The sequence below is a fragment of the Xiphophorus couchianus genome, chromosome 18 (genome assembly GCF_001444195.1).
Source record: "Xiphophorus couchianus chromosome 18, X_couchianus-1.0, whole genome shotgun sequence".
Lineage (NCBI taxonomy): Eukaryota > Metazoa > Chordata > Actinopteri > Cyprinodontiformes > Poeciliidae > Xiphophorus > Xiphophorus couchianus.
Window position 1 is genome coordinate 7,568,898 of NC_040245.1, and position 21,144 is coordinate 7,590,041.

Genomic DNA, 21,144 nt, shown 5'->3' on the forward strand with positions numbered 1-21,144 from the left:
AGCTTCCCTTCAGGGTGTTGGGAAGGAGGTTCAGGCCAATAGACTCACCTCAGATGTATAAGGTGCTCTGCAGCTTTTTCGGCTGTGAAACATCCAACCAGGTCTTCACCTTCAGGGACTTGCTGAGCAGATTCTAAGAACTTAGAATCAGAGTTTGTAATATTTTATTTTTTATGGAACTGAAGAAGGTTTCTGAACATGTCTTTGAAATAATTCTGACAGGAAAGGAAACAAGGAGCTGGAGACTGAACAAAGCGAAGGGCTTCCCTTTCTCACCAGTCCTGTTTTTCATGTTCATTGAAGGATAGCTGGTAAGGGAATGTTCGGCTTTTATGTTTTCTGTTTGCCAGTGATTTGGTACTGTTAGGATTTTCAAGCCACTGCCTTTAGCGTGCACTGGAACAGTTTACAGAAGAATGAGAACTGACAGGGATTCACTCTTCTAAAGCGATGGTTCCCAACCAGAAAAATATAAATTGCTATTTCTGGGTAGGGTGTGAGCCTCTGGGTCCAGAAAAGGAGCTAAAGCATCTTGTTGTCCTGTTCAGTGATGATGGCAGGATGGAGAATGGGATAAATATTTGGACTGTGGTCTTGCCTGACGCAATGCAAGCATTGCTCCGTTCTGTTGTGGTGAAAAAAGACCAGAGAAGAAGCAAAAAGCTCCCGACTTACCTCTCTATACATGAAATATGTATTGTGACTAGTGCTGTCAACTTATTAAAAAATGTGATGAGATTAATCACACTCTAGCACTGTGATTTATCACTTTAAATCACGCCCCCCAAAAAATAAAATAAAGGAGGAACGTGAGGTATAGATATGTGGTTTGTTGCCTGTGGGCAACACCATGCCATAGAGGGTTCTTAAATCTATGAAAATGCTATTTTTTTTTTAAAAAGTGCATTTTTATAGTCACTATAAAAATGCAATAAAGTTATAATTGAGCCACTAAAACTATAATGGTTTTATTGGCTCAAACCAAATGTCTCAGTTTTTTCATGTTCAGGAAGGTTTAGAAGAAGTCATTCTGTTTCAAACATGATGTAGAAATGATAACAATAAACTGATTGTGCTTCAGTGGAAGGATAATTCATCATTGCAATAAGTGGGCTATCTGCTACCTTGTTTTCATCCAAGCGTCCACCGCTGTGTTTTTTAAAGTGAAATTTTCTACTCAGTACACCAGTATGACCCTCCTCCCACATCTCGCTGACTTAACACACTCTGTGTTGTTGAGTGAAGTGCAAGACACTGTCACACACTACTTTGAACTAAGTAATCTTTCCGTGGGAAAGAGGCTTTTACGTAAAAAAAGAGAGAAAAAATAGGAAATGTGATTATTCTGCATTACGAAATATTAATGTGTTGAACATTTTAGATCAACTGTTAAAGCTCATGTAACTTTTACAATACTATGTTTTTTTTACATATTTAGGAAAAATCCTAAATATTCCTAGAATGTTCCTTAAATATTTTAGGAATATTTAAAATCCTAAAATATTTAAGATTTTAAATATTGCCTTCTGATAAATGCACAGTGAAAATGCAATCATGAAAGTAAGAAGGGTAAGGCTTCAAACCAAAGTTTCAAAATACTATTAAATTAAAAATATGATGCAATATGCTTTCCCTTTCTGGTATACAGAAAAAATAACCATTTATTGAAAGTATAATGGACACAGTATCCCATCCCACTCCAAAGCATCTGCTCATTGTATTCCCAAGAAATATCTAATCTACTTTCATCTTTTTTGACTGTATTAGTGGGCCAAAGATTTCTATTTCAAATAGATTTGTGGATCACTTTCATCATCCTCTGACACTCATTACATTATGATGTAATGTGTGGGAACCTTAAAAAAAGGAGCAGAGTTTTTTCTGCTGCTGGACCATTAGCTGAATCGGGGTATTTTCCACAGAGAGTACTACAATAGTTCAGATTTGCAACATTATTTTATCTATGTGACTGTCAAACAGTGGCAGTTTCATGGGCCTCTGTGGGTCTGAAGCGTTGGTGACAGAGTAAAAAAGATCAGAGGCCATCTGGTACCATCGCTTTTCTCACTTGTTCTGTGATTTAGCGAGTATTCCTTTTACATGTCACTGTAATATTTTTCACAGCATACAAATTGTGTCCTATGTGATAGGAAAATGAAGCAATGCAAAAAAGAAATTATGATACAGATGTCTAAGCAATGTCAGATGTTTTGTACTTTGGAAAACATTTTTTTCCAAAGTTTAACAATGTTTTTTTTCACCATTTGAAAGGTAAAAACTTTAGTTCCTTTAACTTCTCCTCCATTAAATTTGTGTGGCATAGCTGAATCATTGCTATATCAGCAGTCTTTTGCATCTAACAGATGACAAGCCAACTGGCACACCTTAAAAAACAATTTTAATAACTGGCTTTACTCATAGTTTTTAAGTTTGTGTGTGCGTGTGTAGAGAGAGTTCACATTTGCAGGAAATCTAACTCTGACTGAACATTGTGCTGTATTGGAGCGTGTTTACTGTGACCTTTCCAGTCACATCTAACACAGACATTGTTGGCTCTTCTACAGCTCTGTGTCCAGCCTATGGTCCTCTTTGAGGTGCCAGTAATCCAGCTGGACTTTTAAGATAGAAGTAGTTACAAACTTTAATTACGGTTACTCCAGAAATTGCAGACCCAACCAGCTTGTGGCAAAGCAGAGCTCCAGACTTGGATTAAGATTGTTTAGACGGAAATGCTTTCCTAGCACTTCAGTGTTGAAGAATTCTGTTCAGATGTTTATAGAAGCCACTTCACAGACACAAAGTGAACAACTGTATCTCTTATTACTCTATGCTCTCTTGACTTTAACTGAAATTAGATCGACAGTCAGTAAATGATCTTAAGCAGGTGTCGGAAATTACTTGCCCTATCTTGACCACATTGTCATAAGACCTTGCTTCAGAGGACACTAGTTTTCTCAGGAAGTAGACAAGATCATTCAAGAATGGATCTGTTAATAAAAAATACAAGACCAACTTTATAAACACTAGAGATGACACAGAAGACAAAATGTAACAAGAAAAACAAATACCCCAACAGTCAAGACCAAATATGACAATGCTAAACTTAAAGTCCTATTTATCATTACACTCGTCTAGAGTCATAGATGTAATAAAAAGTTCAGTACAATTGGAACTGTGATGAGAAATACTGGATGAGGAATAGTGTTTATACTGCCACCACAGAGAGAAAGACCGTAAAAGTAGGTTAAAAATCTCACTGTTAGAGAATTGTAGCAATTTTTCATGGAACGAGTTTGCAACTGCAATAAAACATGAATTACTTCTTATATGTTGTACACATCTTTATGGGGTGCCAGTAAAAGTGGAGTGTGCAGTGTGTGAGTAATCTTTTAAGCATGACTCAGGCTTTTATGGAAAACTCTTTGTTATGGTACTTGAAAGTTAGACTCCACCTCGGTGGTTTCACAAAAACCACTTATGGAAATGGTACTTTTTTCAAGTACCATCATATTTACAGAGTGTTTAAAATAGTTGTGGAGTTAGACTTTCTCAGTGTGTCGTATTTTTATTTAAAAAGAAAGCAGAAAGAAAACCATTTCGATTCATGAACTACAACTCTTGCAAATTGAAACTTTCAAAATTGAAGTTGGAAAAACGTTACAAAAATCAGATTTCCACAGAAGTTTTGAATAATATTAAAATGAAAATCAATGGTTTCTCCCATTCAGCTTCACATACTATACAACTTGGTGAACTTATTTCACCGGTCCCAAAAGACAGACAGGAACTAAAAGATGATATACTTATATGAAAAAAAAATAATGGCATAGGGGCTTATATGTAAGCAGTGGATCAGGCAGGGAAAGTATACAAATCCATAAAATATGGCAGAGACAGAAAAGCTTAAATACTGTGAAGTGTGATTGCCAACAAGACGCAGGTGGTTGATTAGAAACAGGGTGCTGCTGGGAGAGAAGGCACATAGGTACACTGAGGAAAATTGAATGATTAACATTAGGAGCTGAACTGAGAGTCAAATAAAGGGAAAAAATATTGAACAAATAACTACATCCAACATGCACAAGGAACCAAACACTAGCATGAATTAAGGAATCAAATTACATTTATATGCCAAGACCTACTGAACAATAATAAATACAGCAAACTGATTAGGATATGAAGAGACAACACAGAGATGGTCAAAGCTTAAACCAGAAAACCAAAAAATAAAAAGCGCGAAGGGAAGCTAAATACTTTTAAATAATCAGTTAGTCTGGTGAATAAATACATCAATGGTTAAATCCCTTTGTGTTTCAAACTGGTAATTGGATCATGGTTAGATCTGGTCTGAAGATGCTCCTAAATTCAGATTTGAACTTTAAAAGTAAAAGGAACACAGCACATGTTGCCACCAACCACTTGTTTCTGGCTAACTGTCATCCAGTTCATCACAATTATCAGTCTTTTCATTCATAGTTTACACATCCCTCAGAGTTACTGGTGAGACGGTCCTCCAGTGGTTATTGGGCGACAGATGAAATACACTCTGGATAGGTTACCAGCCAACACACAGACACACAGGACAAATAATGATACACACACACACACACACGCAAACGCCCTTCTAAGGGTTTCTTAAAAGAGACCACCAAGTCTAATGGGCTTTTTTTCTTTTTTTTTCTCACAGTTGAGAAAGGCGTTTTGAACCCAACAGCTGCACCACTATGCAGCCAATCACAGTGATCTCTTTTGCATTTTCCTGCAACTGGTACTTGTGCTTTTAATAAATAAAAAATTTGATTCATTCTTAATTATTTTCTTCTTGATCAAATTTAAGAAGAAATTTGTTCTTAAAAAAAGTATTTAGCTTAGTCAAACACCTTTTTCTTAAAAGCTGTTTAACTAAAGAGTGTATGTTATTATTTAATCCTTTTTAAAAGGATTGTTAAAGTCTTAATTTTTGCTGTGTTCTTGTAAATAGTTTTTTACACTTGTACTTAAGTCATTTTTTTATGAAATTTTAATATCATCCTTGAAGGACAGTTTATCTCTTGAGACTTTGTGGTAAAATAATAATTAAATAAACAATAAATAATAGGGTAAAACATTGATTTTATTGGCTAATGGTGTATTGATCCAGGTGTGAAAACTGTCCTCATGTTTTATTGCTAAGAGAGTTTGCTGTCATATATTTTACACCTCCAGCCTTTTTAGGAAGAGTTAACGTAGAACTAAGCTTATCTAAAGGGTGAGTTTTAAAACATGTTTGTTTTAAAATGGAAAATTAGGATCATGCAAACCATTACCCAACATGCATGTATTGCCAATTATTCATACACAGAATATTCATCAACCTCCCCTGTTCTTTAATTTAAATGTGATAAAGCCAGAGGTTTTGTTCCAATGTTGGGAAAAGAACATGCATCCAAAAGCACTGTAAAATTAGAAGTTTGCATCAGAACATTGCATGAGAAAGTAAGTAAACAGTATATAAAGGAGAAGAAGAAGGAAAAGAAAATGAGACATTGGCTTCCGCGCTTGACCTAACCACAGCGTCTGTGGGCGTGCCAAAGGTAGCATTCACGAAAACAAATAATGGTGACTTTAACACTTAACTGAAAGTGCCAGCAATCCCTAGGGGGATTTACGATTCTGAAATTGCTCTCACAGTTTATTTGTGGCTGCTGACAAGTCATCCCTCTTATTATGCAGGTGAATTTAAGTGGAAACATCAGAGCAACAGCAAGGCCTTTATTTCACGGGGGCCACTGCTCTCACGCTATATAGTGAAGTTAATTTTGCCTGCTCCCAAATTGTAGGCTCATAAAGCAATCTCTTGTGAAATTTAGGGTGAAAACTGTTCAAGCTGACCTGCTAAATAATTCAATGGACTTTTTATTTGACAGCACAAAGATATGATTTTCCTGAGTTGTTTGGGACTTTGCCTAAATAAATATTGAAAAAAAATACTTGTGACAGCTCCTGTGTTTTTTCCTAAATTAACACCTTCAAAAATTCAACAAAGTCTCTTTGTGGCAGTAATAATTCATCTAAGCACATGTGCCAGTCAAGACAATTTATTTATTCTTTTGATGTTTGCTTTTTAAACAGCACAAAGGCAAAAGTATTGCCTCTTAGAGTTTTTACTTTCTTGTCATGCTGAAATGTCAAACAAGTTTTAGAATCACACAAATGCATTTAATATTAAGCACATCTTTGTTATTAGGCACATATTCTCATTTTACAAAGATAATGAGGGTAAACATAAAAAACTGTTTTCAAATGATGATTTTGTTAAGGTAAAAAAAACAACTATCAAACAGACTTGGTTCAATGTTAATGAACAAATAATAACTGTGTTCAGTTGTGCAGATTACTGTCAGACCTGTAAAATCAAGAATTAATTCAAACAGAACCTGCATGCAGTCAGACTCAGACAAAAAAAAAAAAAGAAAATCAAATGTGCTGATTTGAAGAAGTTTGACAAAGTATAAAAACAAAGTCATGACATCTACCCCATCTGTCTCTACAGCATTACAAAGACATTTCTAGACCTTTGGTACTCCAGCAAACCACTGTGAGTGTCATTATCCAAAATAGAGAGAAAAAAAAGGAACAGTGGTGAACCCTCTAGGATGCTGGCCTACCGAAATGTTTCTGAGAGTGCCTTTGTCTGACTCATTCAGAAGGTGAAAAAACAACCCAAAGCCACGTCTAAGGCTCTGCATGCTTCAGCCAGAGAAACACTAAGGCCTATCATGACATTGGCTAACCCTTATCTTGATGCTCTCCAAGATTTCCGGATTGATGAGAAAAAAACTGAACTTTGTTAAAGCAATATTTCAAACCATTGCACAATAGGAATACCACTAATAGTAAAACATGGTGGTGGCAGTTTAATGGTCCGGGACTGCTTTTGCTGCTTCATGATCTGGATGATTTGCTGTTATTTCATCTTGAATTATCCTTTTGAATAGAAATTCCTCACAGAGATTGTATAACTGTGATAATCCAAGTGGCAAATGCACTTGGTTTATGAAGCAGGATAATAATCTGAAGAATACTAGCGATTGGGTGGTTTAAACAAACAAAGAAAAAAATGAAGGTTTTGAATTGGCCCAGTCAAAATCCAGGCTTAACCTTGAATGAGATGGTGTGACGTGGCCAGGAGACCATTCACGCTCAAAAGTCCTTCACTGTGACTAAATTAAAACAATTGTGCAAAACAAGAATGTAAAAGACTCACTGTCAGTTACTGTGAGCTGTATGGCAGTTGTTCCCACCAGTTTGTTGGGGTAGTTTTTTTTTCGTTTTCTTTCTTTAATGAATGAACGCATTATTTGAAAAATGCTTTCTGTATTTTATGTTGCTTGAGTTGTATTGAAGTTAAAGCATTTAGCAAATGTGCTGTTGTTGGTGTGCTGGTTCTTTAAAAAGTTGGTGAAAGTCCCAGCACTCAAAGATCCAAGATAATGATGAATTACTCTCTTTGGTGATTGAACTGCCAGTTGGAAAAGGGCTTGATTGACTGTTTTTAAATGGTATCTAAAAGACACTATAAAAAAATCACTTCCATATGCTCTCATGTGAAAATTGTGAAACACTGTTAATTCTACTGGAGTCTTTATGCAAGCCGCATTGCTTTCAATTGTTTTCTTTTTTGCTTCACTCTCCATTTCCAGAGCCTTGTTTTCGGCTACAGAGAACAGACGACTGTGAGAAGATGAGGTTCACTCCCCACATCTGGAAGCATGCTTAATGATCACTGAAAAACAAGATGAACTGTTTTCTAAAAAGACACAGGGAGGGGGAGACTGCAACCTAGGTCTCACGCTTCCCCCATCCTGCCCCCTGATTTTATATTCTGCATTTGTGACAAGCAGTGTGGTCTCAGCGGAGATTTCTCCTGAGCTCTTTAAAGTTTAATTTGGACTTGCTCTAAATTTATAGGCAACACTAAATTTACATTCTCCTGTGTGAGAAATGAATGCTTCTAGCCAAGGGTGAAAATAAAGGTTTACTACACAACCCCAAATAATCCCTTGTTGAAATATCCAGCTGTTATAAAGTTACATCTGTGATGGGTAACACTTTAGCATGCTTAATTGTGAGAGAATTTGTAATTAAATTCTGTCTTAATTATCTTTAATTGTAACTTCTCCAACTTGCAGCCTTGTGTACGTTTATTTAAAACTGTAGCACATGTTTTCCTTTCTTTCTGCTCTGATGAGTGGAATAGCTGCTTTTATTGTTTTCAAAATCTCCAAAACAGAACATTTGTGGAGATAAAAGATTCCTATTCTAAAAGATATGTTAATGCTATTAAATCTACGGATGATACTTTAATGATATGCATTCTAAACTCTGATAAAAAAAAAAAAGTTCACACACCCTATTGACATCTAGCCTTGTGAATAGTTTAGTTCTATGATTTATGTTCATGTCATTCCAGCAAATTTTTGATGGATGTTCTTTTAAGGTGAGGATGAAGAAAAATCTAAAGTATTTAAAGGTATTTTCACCTTTCAGAATAATCCATGATCAGAGCGAGAATCATTGCTTGCAAACTTTCAGAACTTCCAGAACTGGCTTGTGCAGCAATAAACTAACAATTTATTGTATCTCAAGGCATATAATAAAAATAATATTTCTCTCTCTTATTTCTCCCAATCTGTTTGCAGGAATTTGCAGATTGAACCACATTGCCTGGCATTAAATTCAGAATAAGTCTTTCCTCTTTAATGTCAGGTAGAATGAAGAAGCTGATTTTTATTGCTAAGTGACTGAATAACGATTTTCCTCAAAGTCAAAAGTTTACAGACATTTCATTTGTAGAACTGCCCTTTGTTGAGAATAAATAAATTCTGTGTTTTCCTTTTATCTCTTATAGCTAGTTGCTAAGCTAAACCTACAGGAAACGACATGCAAAGGGGAGCTCTGCTTAGAAGAAATGACACACTAGGGAACTCCCTCTATGGGGCGTAGCTTAGACAGAGGCTAACAAAAGAAGTTACCAACTGTTGCTTGTTGCCTTTTGACTGTTAGCTCTTAAAGGTAGCATGTCAGAATGGACCAGCTGTATTTTGGTATATTAAATGGAATTCATGAATTCAACTCACTGACTCTTCGGTAACCTCATACATCACAAACTTAGCATGGAGAACGGATGATTCGCTTCATCTTTAAGCTTTATGTTTTAAGTCAAACGAGCTTCTACAAACTTCTCAAACAGTATGTTTGAACAGCTTTTCAGCTCAACCCCCAACTTTTGAAAGCAGCTGATAACAGAGGTTTGTGGTGGCCCCTCCAAAACAATGCTGTCTCTCCGTCACTCATTACCTAAAAGGATGGTATGCTTAAGGTCGTTGTCTTTTTGGAAGACATGTGTGCCAAAGCATTAACTTCCTCAATGATGTCTTGAGGTGTTGCAAGACATGTTTCCACATAATGATCTTTCCTCGTGATTCCATCTTTTTTGTGAAGCACACAATCCCATCTAGAGGCCAAAGGCAAACACAACATAATGCTTCCACTCATACTTTAGCTCTTATTTGCAAACGTCACCCTCATTTTTCCAGATATAACAAAGATCATTTGGGCAAGACCATAGAAAATGTCTCCCAAAAATAAAGGTCCTTGTCTCTAAATGCATTTGGGAACTGTAATGTTGTTTTTGATTTTGATTGGGGAAAATTACTTCTTTCACATCACTGTAAGAACAGACAAAAATAGCACCTTCAGGCATCTGGAAATTGTGAATTATGTAGGTTCATAATTCTCTTACTGATATCTTTGTTGAGTTCTTTTTTTTTCATGATGTCACACAGGAAATTGGTGTGCTTAAAAAGTTGTCTGCAAAATATATAGGTAGGTGTGCTTTGTGTATTCAAACATCAGCAGCTCATAAGGCCCTTATGAGCTGTGGAATATTATTACCAGGCATAATATTCATAGAACACATCTGAATTTTAAGAAAGTGATTTAAAAAATCTCTAAACAATACTTTCTTTAATTATTCTGCTATTTAACAAATATAAATAATTTTGGTAATCCTAACTGATTAATGGCACAGTAAGTAATGAAAAAAATAGGTTATGTATTACTTTTAGAAAGCATACATTATTAAGTTGTGTGCATGTGCTTTCTTTTGTGTGCTTTAAATCCCAGCATCATTACTACACATTTGAGCAAGTTGCAACTCTTGCTCAAGGGAAGAATAACGGTTGATGTCCTTTTATATGACACATATACCTGACATCACATGGGAGATATCATTTCAGAATTGATCATTTTCTGTCTCTGAACCGAGCCATAAAGGGCAGTAGTTTTCAGAGTTTAATAGTTAGCTGTTCCACTAATAAAAGGCTGGGCTGCAAGGAATATGTGGTGACATTCATATGAATGTCAAGACCAGAGGGTTTTGGGCAGAATATTGCAGTGTAATTAAATGACGAAAGTCCTGGTGACCAAGCAGAACAATAAACTGAAATGACACCAAGAAATGGCAGACAGAAATGTAATCTTCCACAGACTTCATTCATTCATCTAACCCTATCAAATATTTTACTTTTAGTTCAGGTGGATCAAAGAAGTGTGAAAGTAAACCCTTTCTCAGTTTAATGTTGATAAGGATGTGATTTTGAACAGTAAGTGAGTGAGAAACAACACACCTTAGCCCATCAGAGGGCTAAGGTGGAAATGGAAAAAAAAAGTCTTAAAAAGAAGGACAAACATGAATTTGGTAAATATGTTTACCAAATTCTACAGCTGCATGATCCAGAGCATCCTGTGCAACACTGTAGTCAGTGATAAACGAAATACTATTACCAATACAAACTAACAGGAACGTGCAAAACACTGAGTTACAGTGGCTTTACAGTGATATGCATAAGAGAAAAATGTGAAATGTGATACAAGCCGTCAGTAGTGCAAATAAACTGTGTGTTTGTTCCTTTTAAAGAAAAAGTATTATGTGAAGTCAACTTTTTTTAGATGTACATGATGTTGTGTTGTTCCAAAAAACATACCTGGAGTGTTGGTTTGATTCTTTCATAGAGGTTTTAAAGAATCCTTGAATCTACAGTGGCAACCATTCTAGGTGGCCTAACACCTGCTAGTACAAAGCACCACCTATTTACTCCTCCTTGAAGCTACAGTCTCCAGCTGAGCTTTCACCACAGAAACAAAGAAACAAGGCAAATTTCAAGGCGTCAAACCACAAAGTCAAATTTCTTTTAAAGGAGTGAGTGGCATTATGTCTTTCCTTCCAGGAACATAGTGCCATTTTATAGCACAATCAAGTAATTATGTGCTTGGAAAACACATAATGGCACCCCTTTAAACACATGGCAGCCATGTTGGAATCTGAGGTGAAGGTCGATGACCAAGAAAATGTCTCTTCTAGTGGCATTTACAGAGTTGGTACAAAACCTTGAATCCACTGACCCTAAACTGCTGAATCAGAGGAAGCTATTTTCAGGAGGGCTGATTAAAAATCTATTAAAATTCCTTTTTACTGAAAGGTGCATTTTCCTATGTTTATACACTAAATGAACTATTGAAGATCTGAATTTTGATTTTGAAATTAAATCTATTCTTTCAATTCAAATAGTCCTATTTTTAGTTCATAACATATATCTAAACAGCTGTTAATGCCTAATATGATGTGGATCTAATTTTCTTTTCTCCCTGGCTGAACAGTCTAACAGTCTTTCACTATGCAAAAAGACTGCTGAGCTGTCAGAAAGATCTTGATTAGAGCTGAAACAAACTGATCAAAACAAACAGGGCCAATAACTAGAAGTTAAAATCAATTGATGATGTTGGAATTATACTTGCCCGAGGTCTATCCTCAGGCTTTTCACTCTTCTGTTTACATGGTTGAATTTGATGAGACACTGCAATAATTTCAACAGTAAAAGGCAACAACTGTCATTAGAATGCTAAAATCAGAGGCAGCAGCATAACAGATTTACATAAATCTGCAAATCTGTTGACATGTTTATTTGTTGATTAGAGCTAAAACAATAATACCCAGTCTTCTTTTATTTGGCTTATTTCGCTCTCTAATTTGACAATTGCATTGTTTTTTTTCTGAAATATTTGCTCTCAACAAGCAATTTTAGATTTTTGAGAGGGGATCAGGAAATGGGAAATAGTTGTTAAGGAAAAGAGTATATTAAGGAAGATCAACCATAGTGAAACTATCAGCGTATTGTTGTGTGTTTGTGTTTGTGCCTTCATCTGCATTAGGAAAGGTTCTCTGTTCAGAGCTTGAGTAATTACAGAAAAACCTCCCCATTTGGAAACCATGTGCAACTCCCATGCATCCCTGATTAAAATAAATTGGGCAAATATCTACAAATGTGGTCAGTTTACTACCAAGCCTCTCAGACTGTTAACATTCCAAAATAAATGATTGTCTGCACATTTTAATTTATTGGGATGTTGTCATCAGAAAACGGTGGTAAATTCATCTTAAAGCTTAATTCAAGAGGGTTTAACAAAAATTTCATAAAATCTAATTTACAAGTCAACAGGCAGCCAAGAAAATGTGCCTTATCATGAAAATAAACACGAACTTAGAATGACATCTAGCGGACTGTCATAAAACTGCAACTGATGCAAAAGGTCTATGGCTACGTCAACAGTACTACGTGGAAGATGGAGCTGTGGGTGGAGGTGATGATATGTTAAGGGTATTACATTTCACAATAAGGGCATCTGGTTAACTTTACTGATCCCTCCCTCTTATTTTGCAACTCCCGACACTCTTGAAAGAGTAACATAGGGTTTTACTCCATATTTTTTTCATGTACGTGTTTTAAACGAGGTGCGTGATCAAATAAATATAACGGAAGCTATTATTTCGAAGGGACTTTATTAAAGCCGTTAGCTGGCTATAGATGCAGGGATTTTCTCTGGGTGCAGACAGAAAATCATGGGAACAATTTAGGATTAACAATGTATGCTCTCGGGGATATTAAGTTAAAAACAATGGCGCTTTTCTGTTGAATTAATTCTACATTTACATTTTCTCCCAGTTTAACCACAACTTGTTTCTTTTTCGAAAGACTGGATTTGCCTTTCAACACACAGCGGTGAGGATTGGAAGCTAGCTCGTCAGGTAGCAGCAGGCAGCCACATCAGCACCGCTGCTCCTTGTCACACACGTTAGCATCTGAGTTATCTAGCTGCTGGGTTTGATTTCGTATGGATTTAAAGAGCTTTTGGGATTAGCTTTTGCCAAGGTATAAACAATTTATCATCCTGTGTTGGTTTCTTGCAGAGATTTCATCATGGCAGACAATATCATGAGCAAGGCTGCTACCATGGAGATCCCCATTAATAGCAATGGGGATACAGGGACTCTGACTGAAGATGATAGCCTGGAGCAGGTGAGTCAACTTTGATTCCACCTCCTAATATTTTAATGCATGATGCCACTGAGGTGTTTTTGTTTTCTTACATATTACCTGGCTGTGTGTTTAGGTCTTACACTGATTAGGCCAAATGTTAGCTTAACCATGCAAAAGCCTGCAGCTATTGAAAGTATTAATAAGACACATTTAAGAATAGCAGCTGGTTAAGAACTTGGGCGTAGAATACGTATGATTTGTTTGTCCAAGATGGCACCAAAGAGTATTTTTTGTGCTTCAGTAATTGATGATGATCATATCCATCCCTTTCTATTTATATATAATGTAATAAAACAGCCAAATTGAAACCTCTTGGGCAAGAAATAAAAAAAGCTACATTAACATGGTTGCATAACACCTTTAAACTAAGACTTTGTTCAGACATGTTTAATTTAACTTTTGCATTCATTCTACAGTTGGAAGCTATCTGCATGGGACATCTTGACTATGAATGTAGTTGCCACAACTAATTTCCAGAAGTAATATACTCCGATTTAGCTATGCCAGAACTTCATTTTTTGTCTGTCAAAGCAATTATTTTGTTCATTTGGATTTAACGTGATGCTGAAAAATCACGTTAATGAAATACCTCATCATCTTCCGGGCTCTGGCAGCCACATGAAAATATTGGGTTTCAGTTGTTGATGATTTCATCCACTTTGACAAAATGTTAACAGAAGGAACCCCTGGTGCATTATGCTGCACCCAAGAGTGGGCCAAACAGACTTTTCGTTTCCTTTTTTGTGTAGCCGAGTTATTGAGGTTTTACCATGACTTATCCTGGTCTCCCTTCTTTGTTTTTATGTCTAGAACAATTGTGATTTTAACGGGTGTGTAAACCTTAGGATTGGCTAAACACAACATGATTCTGTCACCCTTCAGCAGAAAGGTATCTGTCATTGTGACTCAGATTAGGTCTGCTTAGATCATACAAGTTTAGTTTACTATTCGTGAAGCAGCATTTCAATATGCACATAGTGATTTAAGTAAGAAAATAAATAGTACACTCATCTTTCCTCTTTAGTTTTAGTCAAACAGAATCTAAAGTAGGCATGAGAAAATTGCTTGCTTCTGACTTATACTTTATTGAAATAACACTTGATTTTGTTGAAGGTGTCTCAAAAAGGTACCTCATTGTCCCGCTTAGTGAAGCCAGCAATGTATGGAGGATCATATGCATTTTCTTTTTATGACTTTCAAGACCATCATTAGTTCACTGCCATATTAATACAAACAAGTGGCTCTTTTTTTTTTTTCATTGTTTACTACAAGCATACAACTTGGTTTATAAAATTATGAAAAGATGGGATTATTTTTCATTTTTGGTTTGTTTGTGTTTTGCCCTGTCAACCCTATATGTGGACATTTTTTTGGATGTAAATCTCTCAGGATCTGCAGCAGGTGATGGTGTCTGGACCCAACCTGAATGAAACCAGTATCGTCTCAGGAGGCTATGGAGGACCGGCTGGGGGCATCATTCCAACAAGCTCCATCAAAGGTATTATCAGGAGATCAAACACGTTGTTTTTTATTCATTTTGATGACTTTTGTTTCCTTTAGAAGCTCATATTTGACGATATTAGTTGCCATTTCATATCTCATTGTTAAAAAAATGACTCTATGTACTGTTCCGAGGCAGACATGATTTGAAGTAGCACACTGTTCCATCCACTGTCTGTTTTCACTCTTTTGTCAGAAGCAGGCTGCTCTGAGCTTAGCCAGAGATCTGTCAGTGTTGTTGAATGTCTTAAAGGAACTCCAAGCAGCTCACTAATGTTATGCACCTTGAGGAAACCATAGCAGAGCTAGAACGCTTCCTCCTCCTATATTATTGTGCCTCTAAGGAACTCGTGACCTCTAGGCTGCTGGTTCATGTTCCAAACATCATATTCCTTAGGGCCTGGAGTTCGCTACAACCCTGAGTATCTGGACAGAGGATGGGCCCCTGCACCAGGACTAGGTGGCTGTGTGTTCTAATGACAACTTTTCTTAATTTAACCTTTTATATGTTGGGATTTATGACATTCTTTAAGAGTTTTTGTATTGCTTGACTAAAAGATTGTATGCTACTTTGCTCGTATCTATGGACTCACAGCATTGGTAAACACAACTGTATTGCAACTTTCAGAATTAGGGCTGTACCAACGTGATATTACAGTTTTGTCTCTTAAAATGTTGACTCCATGTCCAGTTTACTCCTGTGGGCTGTAAAATGAGCTTTGAATGACTGTTTTGTTGTTACGCTGCACTTTCATTGTGACCCTAAAATCGTGCATTTTCTAATTTTCTTTTAGTGACTTTTATTTTGCATGAGAAACCTGCATCGTGGACTATATGTCTTCAAACGCACTGTAACACCGTCATCACATAACTCAGTTTCTATATGTTCCTTCAGCTTGATATTTCATTGTCAAGTTCCTATGCATACGCTTCCTCGTTATCTGTGACCTTTTCTCATTCCTGCTTTTCATCACCACCATGCTCATTTCAGACATTCGCATGAAATCCAGGGGTGTTAACCTGCCTAATAATAATGCTTCAGCCAGTCGACTGGCTCATCACACAAACCAACATCCAGGTATCACCCAGCTCCTCACTATCTCTATCTTATCCTCGCTTATTGTCATGATCCATCAAATATACCACAACCCTGCAAATAAAAAAAATAAATACAATGTCCCAAAGTATACTCAATTCTTTCTCTTTTTTTCATCTAAGGGTCACTGAATCATAACACTAATTCAACTGAAGAAGTTTCTCGTGGTGTGGCAGTGGAGAAACTGGACAGTGTAAAGAAATGGGGCATTAATACGTACAAGGTAATGCCAGTTGTGTGCTACATGTATAAACTGTAGAAAACATTTGCCATGCTAAACTGTATGTCTATGTATTGCACAGTATATGCACTCAGTACATGGTCAGGGCTCCTTTTGCATTCTATCAGTGCAGCATGTCATGGTTCTGATGAGGTATGTAGTAAACCCAGTATGGATAAATATCAGCCTTCAGCTCATCTGCATTGTTTGGTTCTGCTATCTCTCATCTTCCTCATGACAGATGAATAATCCATGGAAGGAAGCATGAAGTACTCTAAAATCCCTGGACTAGGCTGACTTTGGACTTGATAACACATTGTGGACCAATGCCAGCAATTGACATGGCTCCACATAGGTCTGACTATGGAAAACCTCAAACTAGGCCTCAACAAACCTTGATTTAGTATCGCTCCACTCTTCATCCAAACTCCGGGGCCTTGATTTCTAAATTGAAAGCAAACGTTAGTTTTATATGCGAAGAGGACTTTGGATTTCTCTTTTCCTTTTTCTTGTAAGAGACGTTGGATGTTGTCCCTGACTTACGAGTGGCTTAGCCCAAGGACTATGGTGGTATGGTGCCAGTGGTGGCCCATGAGTCACTGACTCCAGTCACAACTACAATTTATTTATGCTCTTTACAATGAATCTGTATGAGTTTCCCTTTTTGTAGTGACTTACTGAAGTGAAAGTAATGGAAACTGGTCAAGTTGTTAAGAATAAACCTATATTATCTTTGTGGTGTTTTCAGTGTACAAAGCAGATGTTCTCGGAGAAGTTCGGCAGAGGCTCTCGAACGGTAGACTTGGAATTGGAAGCCCAGATTGACGTTTTGAGGGACACCAAGAGCAAATATGAAAACATCCTAAGACTAGCGACTGCGCTCATCACTCATTTCCAAAGCATGGTGCAAACGCAGCAGGCTCTCGGGGACACGTTCACAGACCTGAGTCAGAAGTCCCCTGAGTTACAGGTGCACCGATGACTCAATGTCCACGTTGGATGGTGTCAAACAGGCAATTAAAACTCCTGTGTTTTCCTGCAGGATGAATTTGGGTATAATGCAGAAACACAAAAGCTGCTGTGCAAGAATGGTGAGGCTTTGCTGGGTGCCATCAACTTCTTTGTGTCCAGCATAAACACCCTGGTCAATAAAACCATGGAGGATACTCTGATGACAATCAGACATTATGAAAATGCAAGGTATAAAATGTTGACACTTTACTTGAGAGATTAGTAACATAAATCAAGTATTTGCATGGATAAAGTTTTAACTGTTTCTGTTCTTTCTGTCATGTGTGCAGACTTGAATTTGATGCCTATCGCTCTGATCTGGAGGAGCTAAGCTTGGGTCCAAGGGATGCAGCCGCTATGGTTCGCATTGAGATGGCTCAGCAGGAATACCACACCCACAGAGAGAAATACGAACGGCTTCGTAGTGATGTGTCCATCAAACTTAAATTTCTGGAAGAAAATAAGGTTTGCGTTGCAGATTTATGCATCGTCCTCTTTTTTTTTCTATCATAAACTCCAGTTATTACTAGTGATGGGACTCAAATAAAATCTTTAAATGAGTTGATTGCAAGGTCTGTAATTAGTCAAATTTTAATTGAAAACTATGCATCGACAAAATAAGCAACATTTTAGTTTCAAAAACCCTTTTTGACTGTAAATTATTGGCTAAAGAGACATGAGCTCAACAATGAAAATGTTTATCGTTTTTAATTTATTTTGGTTATTCAAACATCCGATTGGTGCAAAGTGCTGTTGGGCATGTTTAGCTTTCAAGTGTTTCAGGAACCCCTGATCATTCATGTAGCTTCTTTGAAAAATACTTCATTAGAAATGTGGACGCCGATGATAGCATTGCGAACATCTGTGCCGTTTCAAAATGTTTTACATTGAAATTGTACTTTAGGCTTGAATAGCTTTGTCTTAAATAGGCTAACTTCTTTTTGTACAACTTGCACACAATAGTATTTTCTAACGTCCATTCATTTTGTTTTTTGTAGCATGAATGAATGCCAAGAAAAACTGTTCCAGACGGAATATTTATTTCTAAAAATAATAAATAAAATAAACGCAATTGATTGAAATACATTTTTTTTAACACATTAAAGTCTATCTAATATATCAAAATGAATGCATTAAAATCCTAGTAATTATACGTTGCGATAAATCCTAGGAAATTAACAAATTGTGCAGTTTTTCTTTATCATTTTGTCCAATAAATGCATTGACTGTCTCAACACTTAGTTGGGCCACACCAGTTTCCAAATATACACACTATTGATTATTATTTACATTTGAACAAAGCCTTTACTCCACCTTGAAAACATTCCATTTTCAATTCTTAAAAAAGTGTTTGTAAAGGAATTTGATCATTTTTATGCAAGTCATTACAAGCTCACCATGCTTCAGAGATTATGCAATGACATCACTGTTGGATGTGGTTACACATACACAGGGGCACAAATGTGACCACACCCAAACTCTGACATCACCGATGCTTGATGTGGTGTTTAAGCCGAAACTTGCATGTAGCTTCAAACCAAGGAGAAGAATAAGGTGCTGCTTTCAAATGTCACTTGGAAATTAGTTGGTTGTGTTAATGCTGAGTATTAAAAAAGCAGTCTAGTGTAAGACAAAACGCTTGGGAGGTAAAAAAAACAACAAAAAAAAAACAAAGACACGAGAGACGCAACATAATGACCAAACTGAGTAAACAGTTAAAACAAATAATTATGTGAAGAATGGAGAGAGCTGTATCACTGTGATTTGTGTTTTAAGGAAAGCTTGGCACTACAGGGGTTAAGGCTGTAGAGAGCCATATGCCGCATGAGAAGCATAAAGCCCATGCCAAGAGCCACAGACTCCAGAAATTCCACACTTTTAGTCCCCTGAAAAGAAAGCATTTCTTTTGTACATTTGTTGTGATATGGGTCTTAATTTTTTTTTCCTAATGTTCTTTAAAAAGTCTTACATTTTACTTGGTGGAACATTCAGAAACTCTGTTTACCCCCCTTTTCTCTGCCTTGTAAAATCCAACACAACCATTGTTTTCAGAAGTCATCTAATTATTACGTGGAGTCTGACCACCAATGTGTGATTTAGTCCCACTATAAATTCATTCCCCTGAATTACAGAGGACTGGATAACACAATGACCTTATTAGTTTGTCAGACGTTAGTGAACAAACACCATAAAAACCAAAGAACACATCAGACAGGTCAGGGATAAAATAATATTCCAATCTATGAACATAACACGGAGCACTGTTCCAACTCCCAACAACAAAATGGAAAAAATAAGGCACAATTGCAAATATATCAAGACTGTGTTAAGCTCAGATGACAGTGAAACTAGTGCATATCCAAATCACACTTTTAAGGTTGTTTTGTTTTTTATGTGTGTGTGGTTAAAAAAAAAAAAAAAATCTTATGACTTTGACTTCACTTTTTGCACTATTTTGCACTGGACTGTCATAAAATTGCACTAAAATACACTAAAGTTTGTGCTTCTCATGGAACATAACATGAAAAAGTTTACAGGACTGTTTCTCTCTGTGAATTTTTAAATATTCCTTTTCCCATTTCGTTTGCAATAACTTAACGTTCCTTCTCTCTCTTTTTTTTCCTAGGTGAAGGTGATGCACAAGCAGCTGCTTCTCTTCCATAATGCAATCTCAGCTTACTTTGCTGGCAACCAGCAGCAGTTGGAACAAACTCTTATACAGTTCAATGTGAAGTTAAAGCCTCCAGGGTCAGACAAGCCTTCCTGGCTGGAGGAGCAGTAATGGACACACAAAGTTCATCTGCTTCTTGACATTTTCAGTGACGCAACAGATGAGTGGTTCGAAGAATAAATATTAAATGATTAATCTGTAGGACCCAGATTAAAAACCTTTTTGTAATGTTTTTTTAGTATCATTTATGACATAGATGAAAATATTATTTTCTTTTTGTTACATTACAAACTTCTTATTTTGCTATTCTTATAGTTGGCACAATCATTTACAGACATGTCACTTATTTATGTTCAAGATTGTAGTTTAGTATGGAGGTTCCCTTGGGCAGTTTTGCACATTATTTTTAATTTTTACCTAAAGATACATGAAACATGTTGGTGTATATTACATTTGAGGAAGTCCATAAGTTGGAGCAGCACATCACATCCCTGAGATGGTGTACATAACGTTATGACATATCATCTTAAATGGTATTTATTTTCTGAATCATGTTCTTCAAATGAACCTATCGTGTTTCTCCTGTCACTTTGTGAAATACCTTCCAGAAGGGTCATTGTACAATGAACTAATATTTGGAATGAAATTACTTTTTTCTTTACTCTGATAAACAGTCATTATCACTTTGGTCTTCTAATTTTTGGATTATCCCAGATACGCTATGTTGTAATGAGCGCAGCGACACTACAGGCTTATGATTTCTTTCTTTCTTTTTTTTTTGAAAACAAACTTTCTTTACCCTAGTGTGTTTTGTCATATTCCACATCAGTGCATTTGTTTGATCCTTTGTCAGTAAATGCATATATCTCAGTTGCATAGACTAAATAGGATCAATAATCATTGTCAGCCAAGTTAATTTTTGACCGGTATAATAGCAGGTGACTGTAAAGCTATGAACAGTATTCTTAAAAGAACTTATTCTTAAAGTCTCAACCCATAGAACACAAACAGCAAACCCCTAATAACAAATGCACTTTAGTTTATAAACAAAGGTCAGTGTCCCTTCCAAGACAGAATGTAGAACGTACCTTTTTTCATATTTTATTTATTCACTTGTTTGTAACATAAGTGTAATACTGAGGTTTCTCTAAGGCTGTAGTTGGCTGGTTGTATTTTTCCTCTGTCTGCATTTCCAATAAAGTGCTGGATGTTATAAGTTTCATTGGAC

At 36.4% G+C, this 21,144-nt stretch overlaps 1 protein-coding gene and 1 long non-coding RNA gene across 7 annotated transcripts; one reads left to right on the forward strand and one right to left on the reverse strand.

Annotated features, from left to right (window-relative positions):
• Positions 1 to 770: 770 nt before the first annotated feature.
• Positions 771 to 19,342, reverse strand: LOC114133324 (uncharacterized). The gene is made up of 3 exons (XR_003593161.1): positions 19,331 to 19,342; positions 3,165 to 3,172; positions 771 to 865 (listed from the first exon to the last, which is right to left on the reverse strand). It is a non-coding gene; the product is annotated as an uncharacterized LOC114133324 (long non-coding RNA).
• LOC114133323 (arfaptin-2-like) lies at positions 12,767 to 21,138 on the forward strand. 6 transcript variants are annotated; one of them, XM_027999131.1, is made up of 10 exons: positions 12,767 to 13,172; positions 13,289 to 13,397; positions 14,808 to 14,916; positions 15,316 to 15,378; positions 15,910 to 15,996; positions 16,137 to 16,237; positions 16,983 to 17,204; positions 17,277 to 17,434; positions 17,536 to 17,710; positions 19,872 to 21,138. In XM_027999131.1, the coding sequence occupies exons 2-10, from the start codon at positions 13,299 to 13,301 to the stop codon at positions 20,025 to 20,027; spliced, it is 1,170 nt and encodes a 389-aa protein (XP_027854932.1). In that variant the 5' UTR covers positions 12,767 to 13,172; positions 13,289 to 13,298; the 3' UTR covers positions 20,028 to 21,138. The 6 variants fall into 6 exon arrangements, with proteins under 6 accessions (XP_027854932.1, XP_027854931.1, XP_027854929.1 ...); XM_027999130.1 differs by having other exon boundaries at positions 12,767 to 13,126; XM_027999128.1 differs by having other exon boundaries at positions 12,768 to 13,100.
• Positions 21,139 to 21,144: the final 6 nt, after the last annotated feature.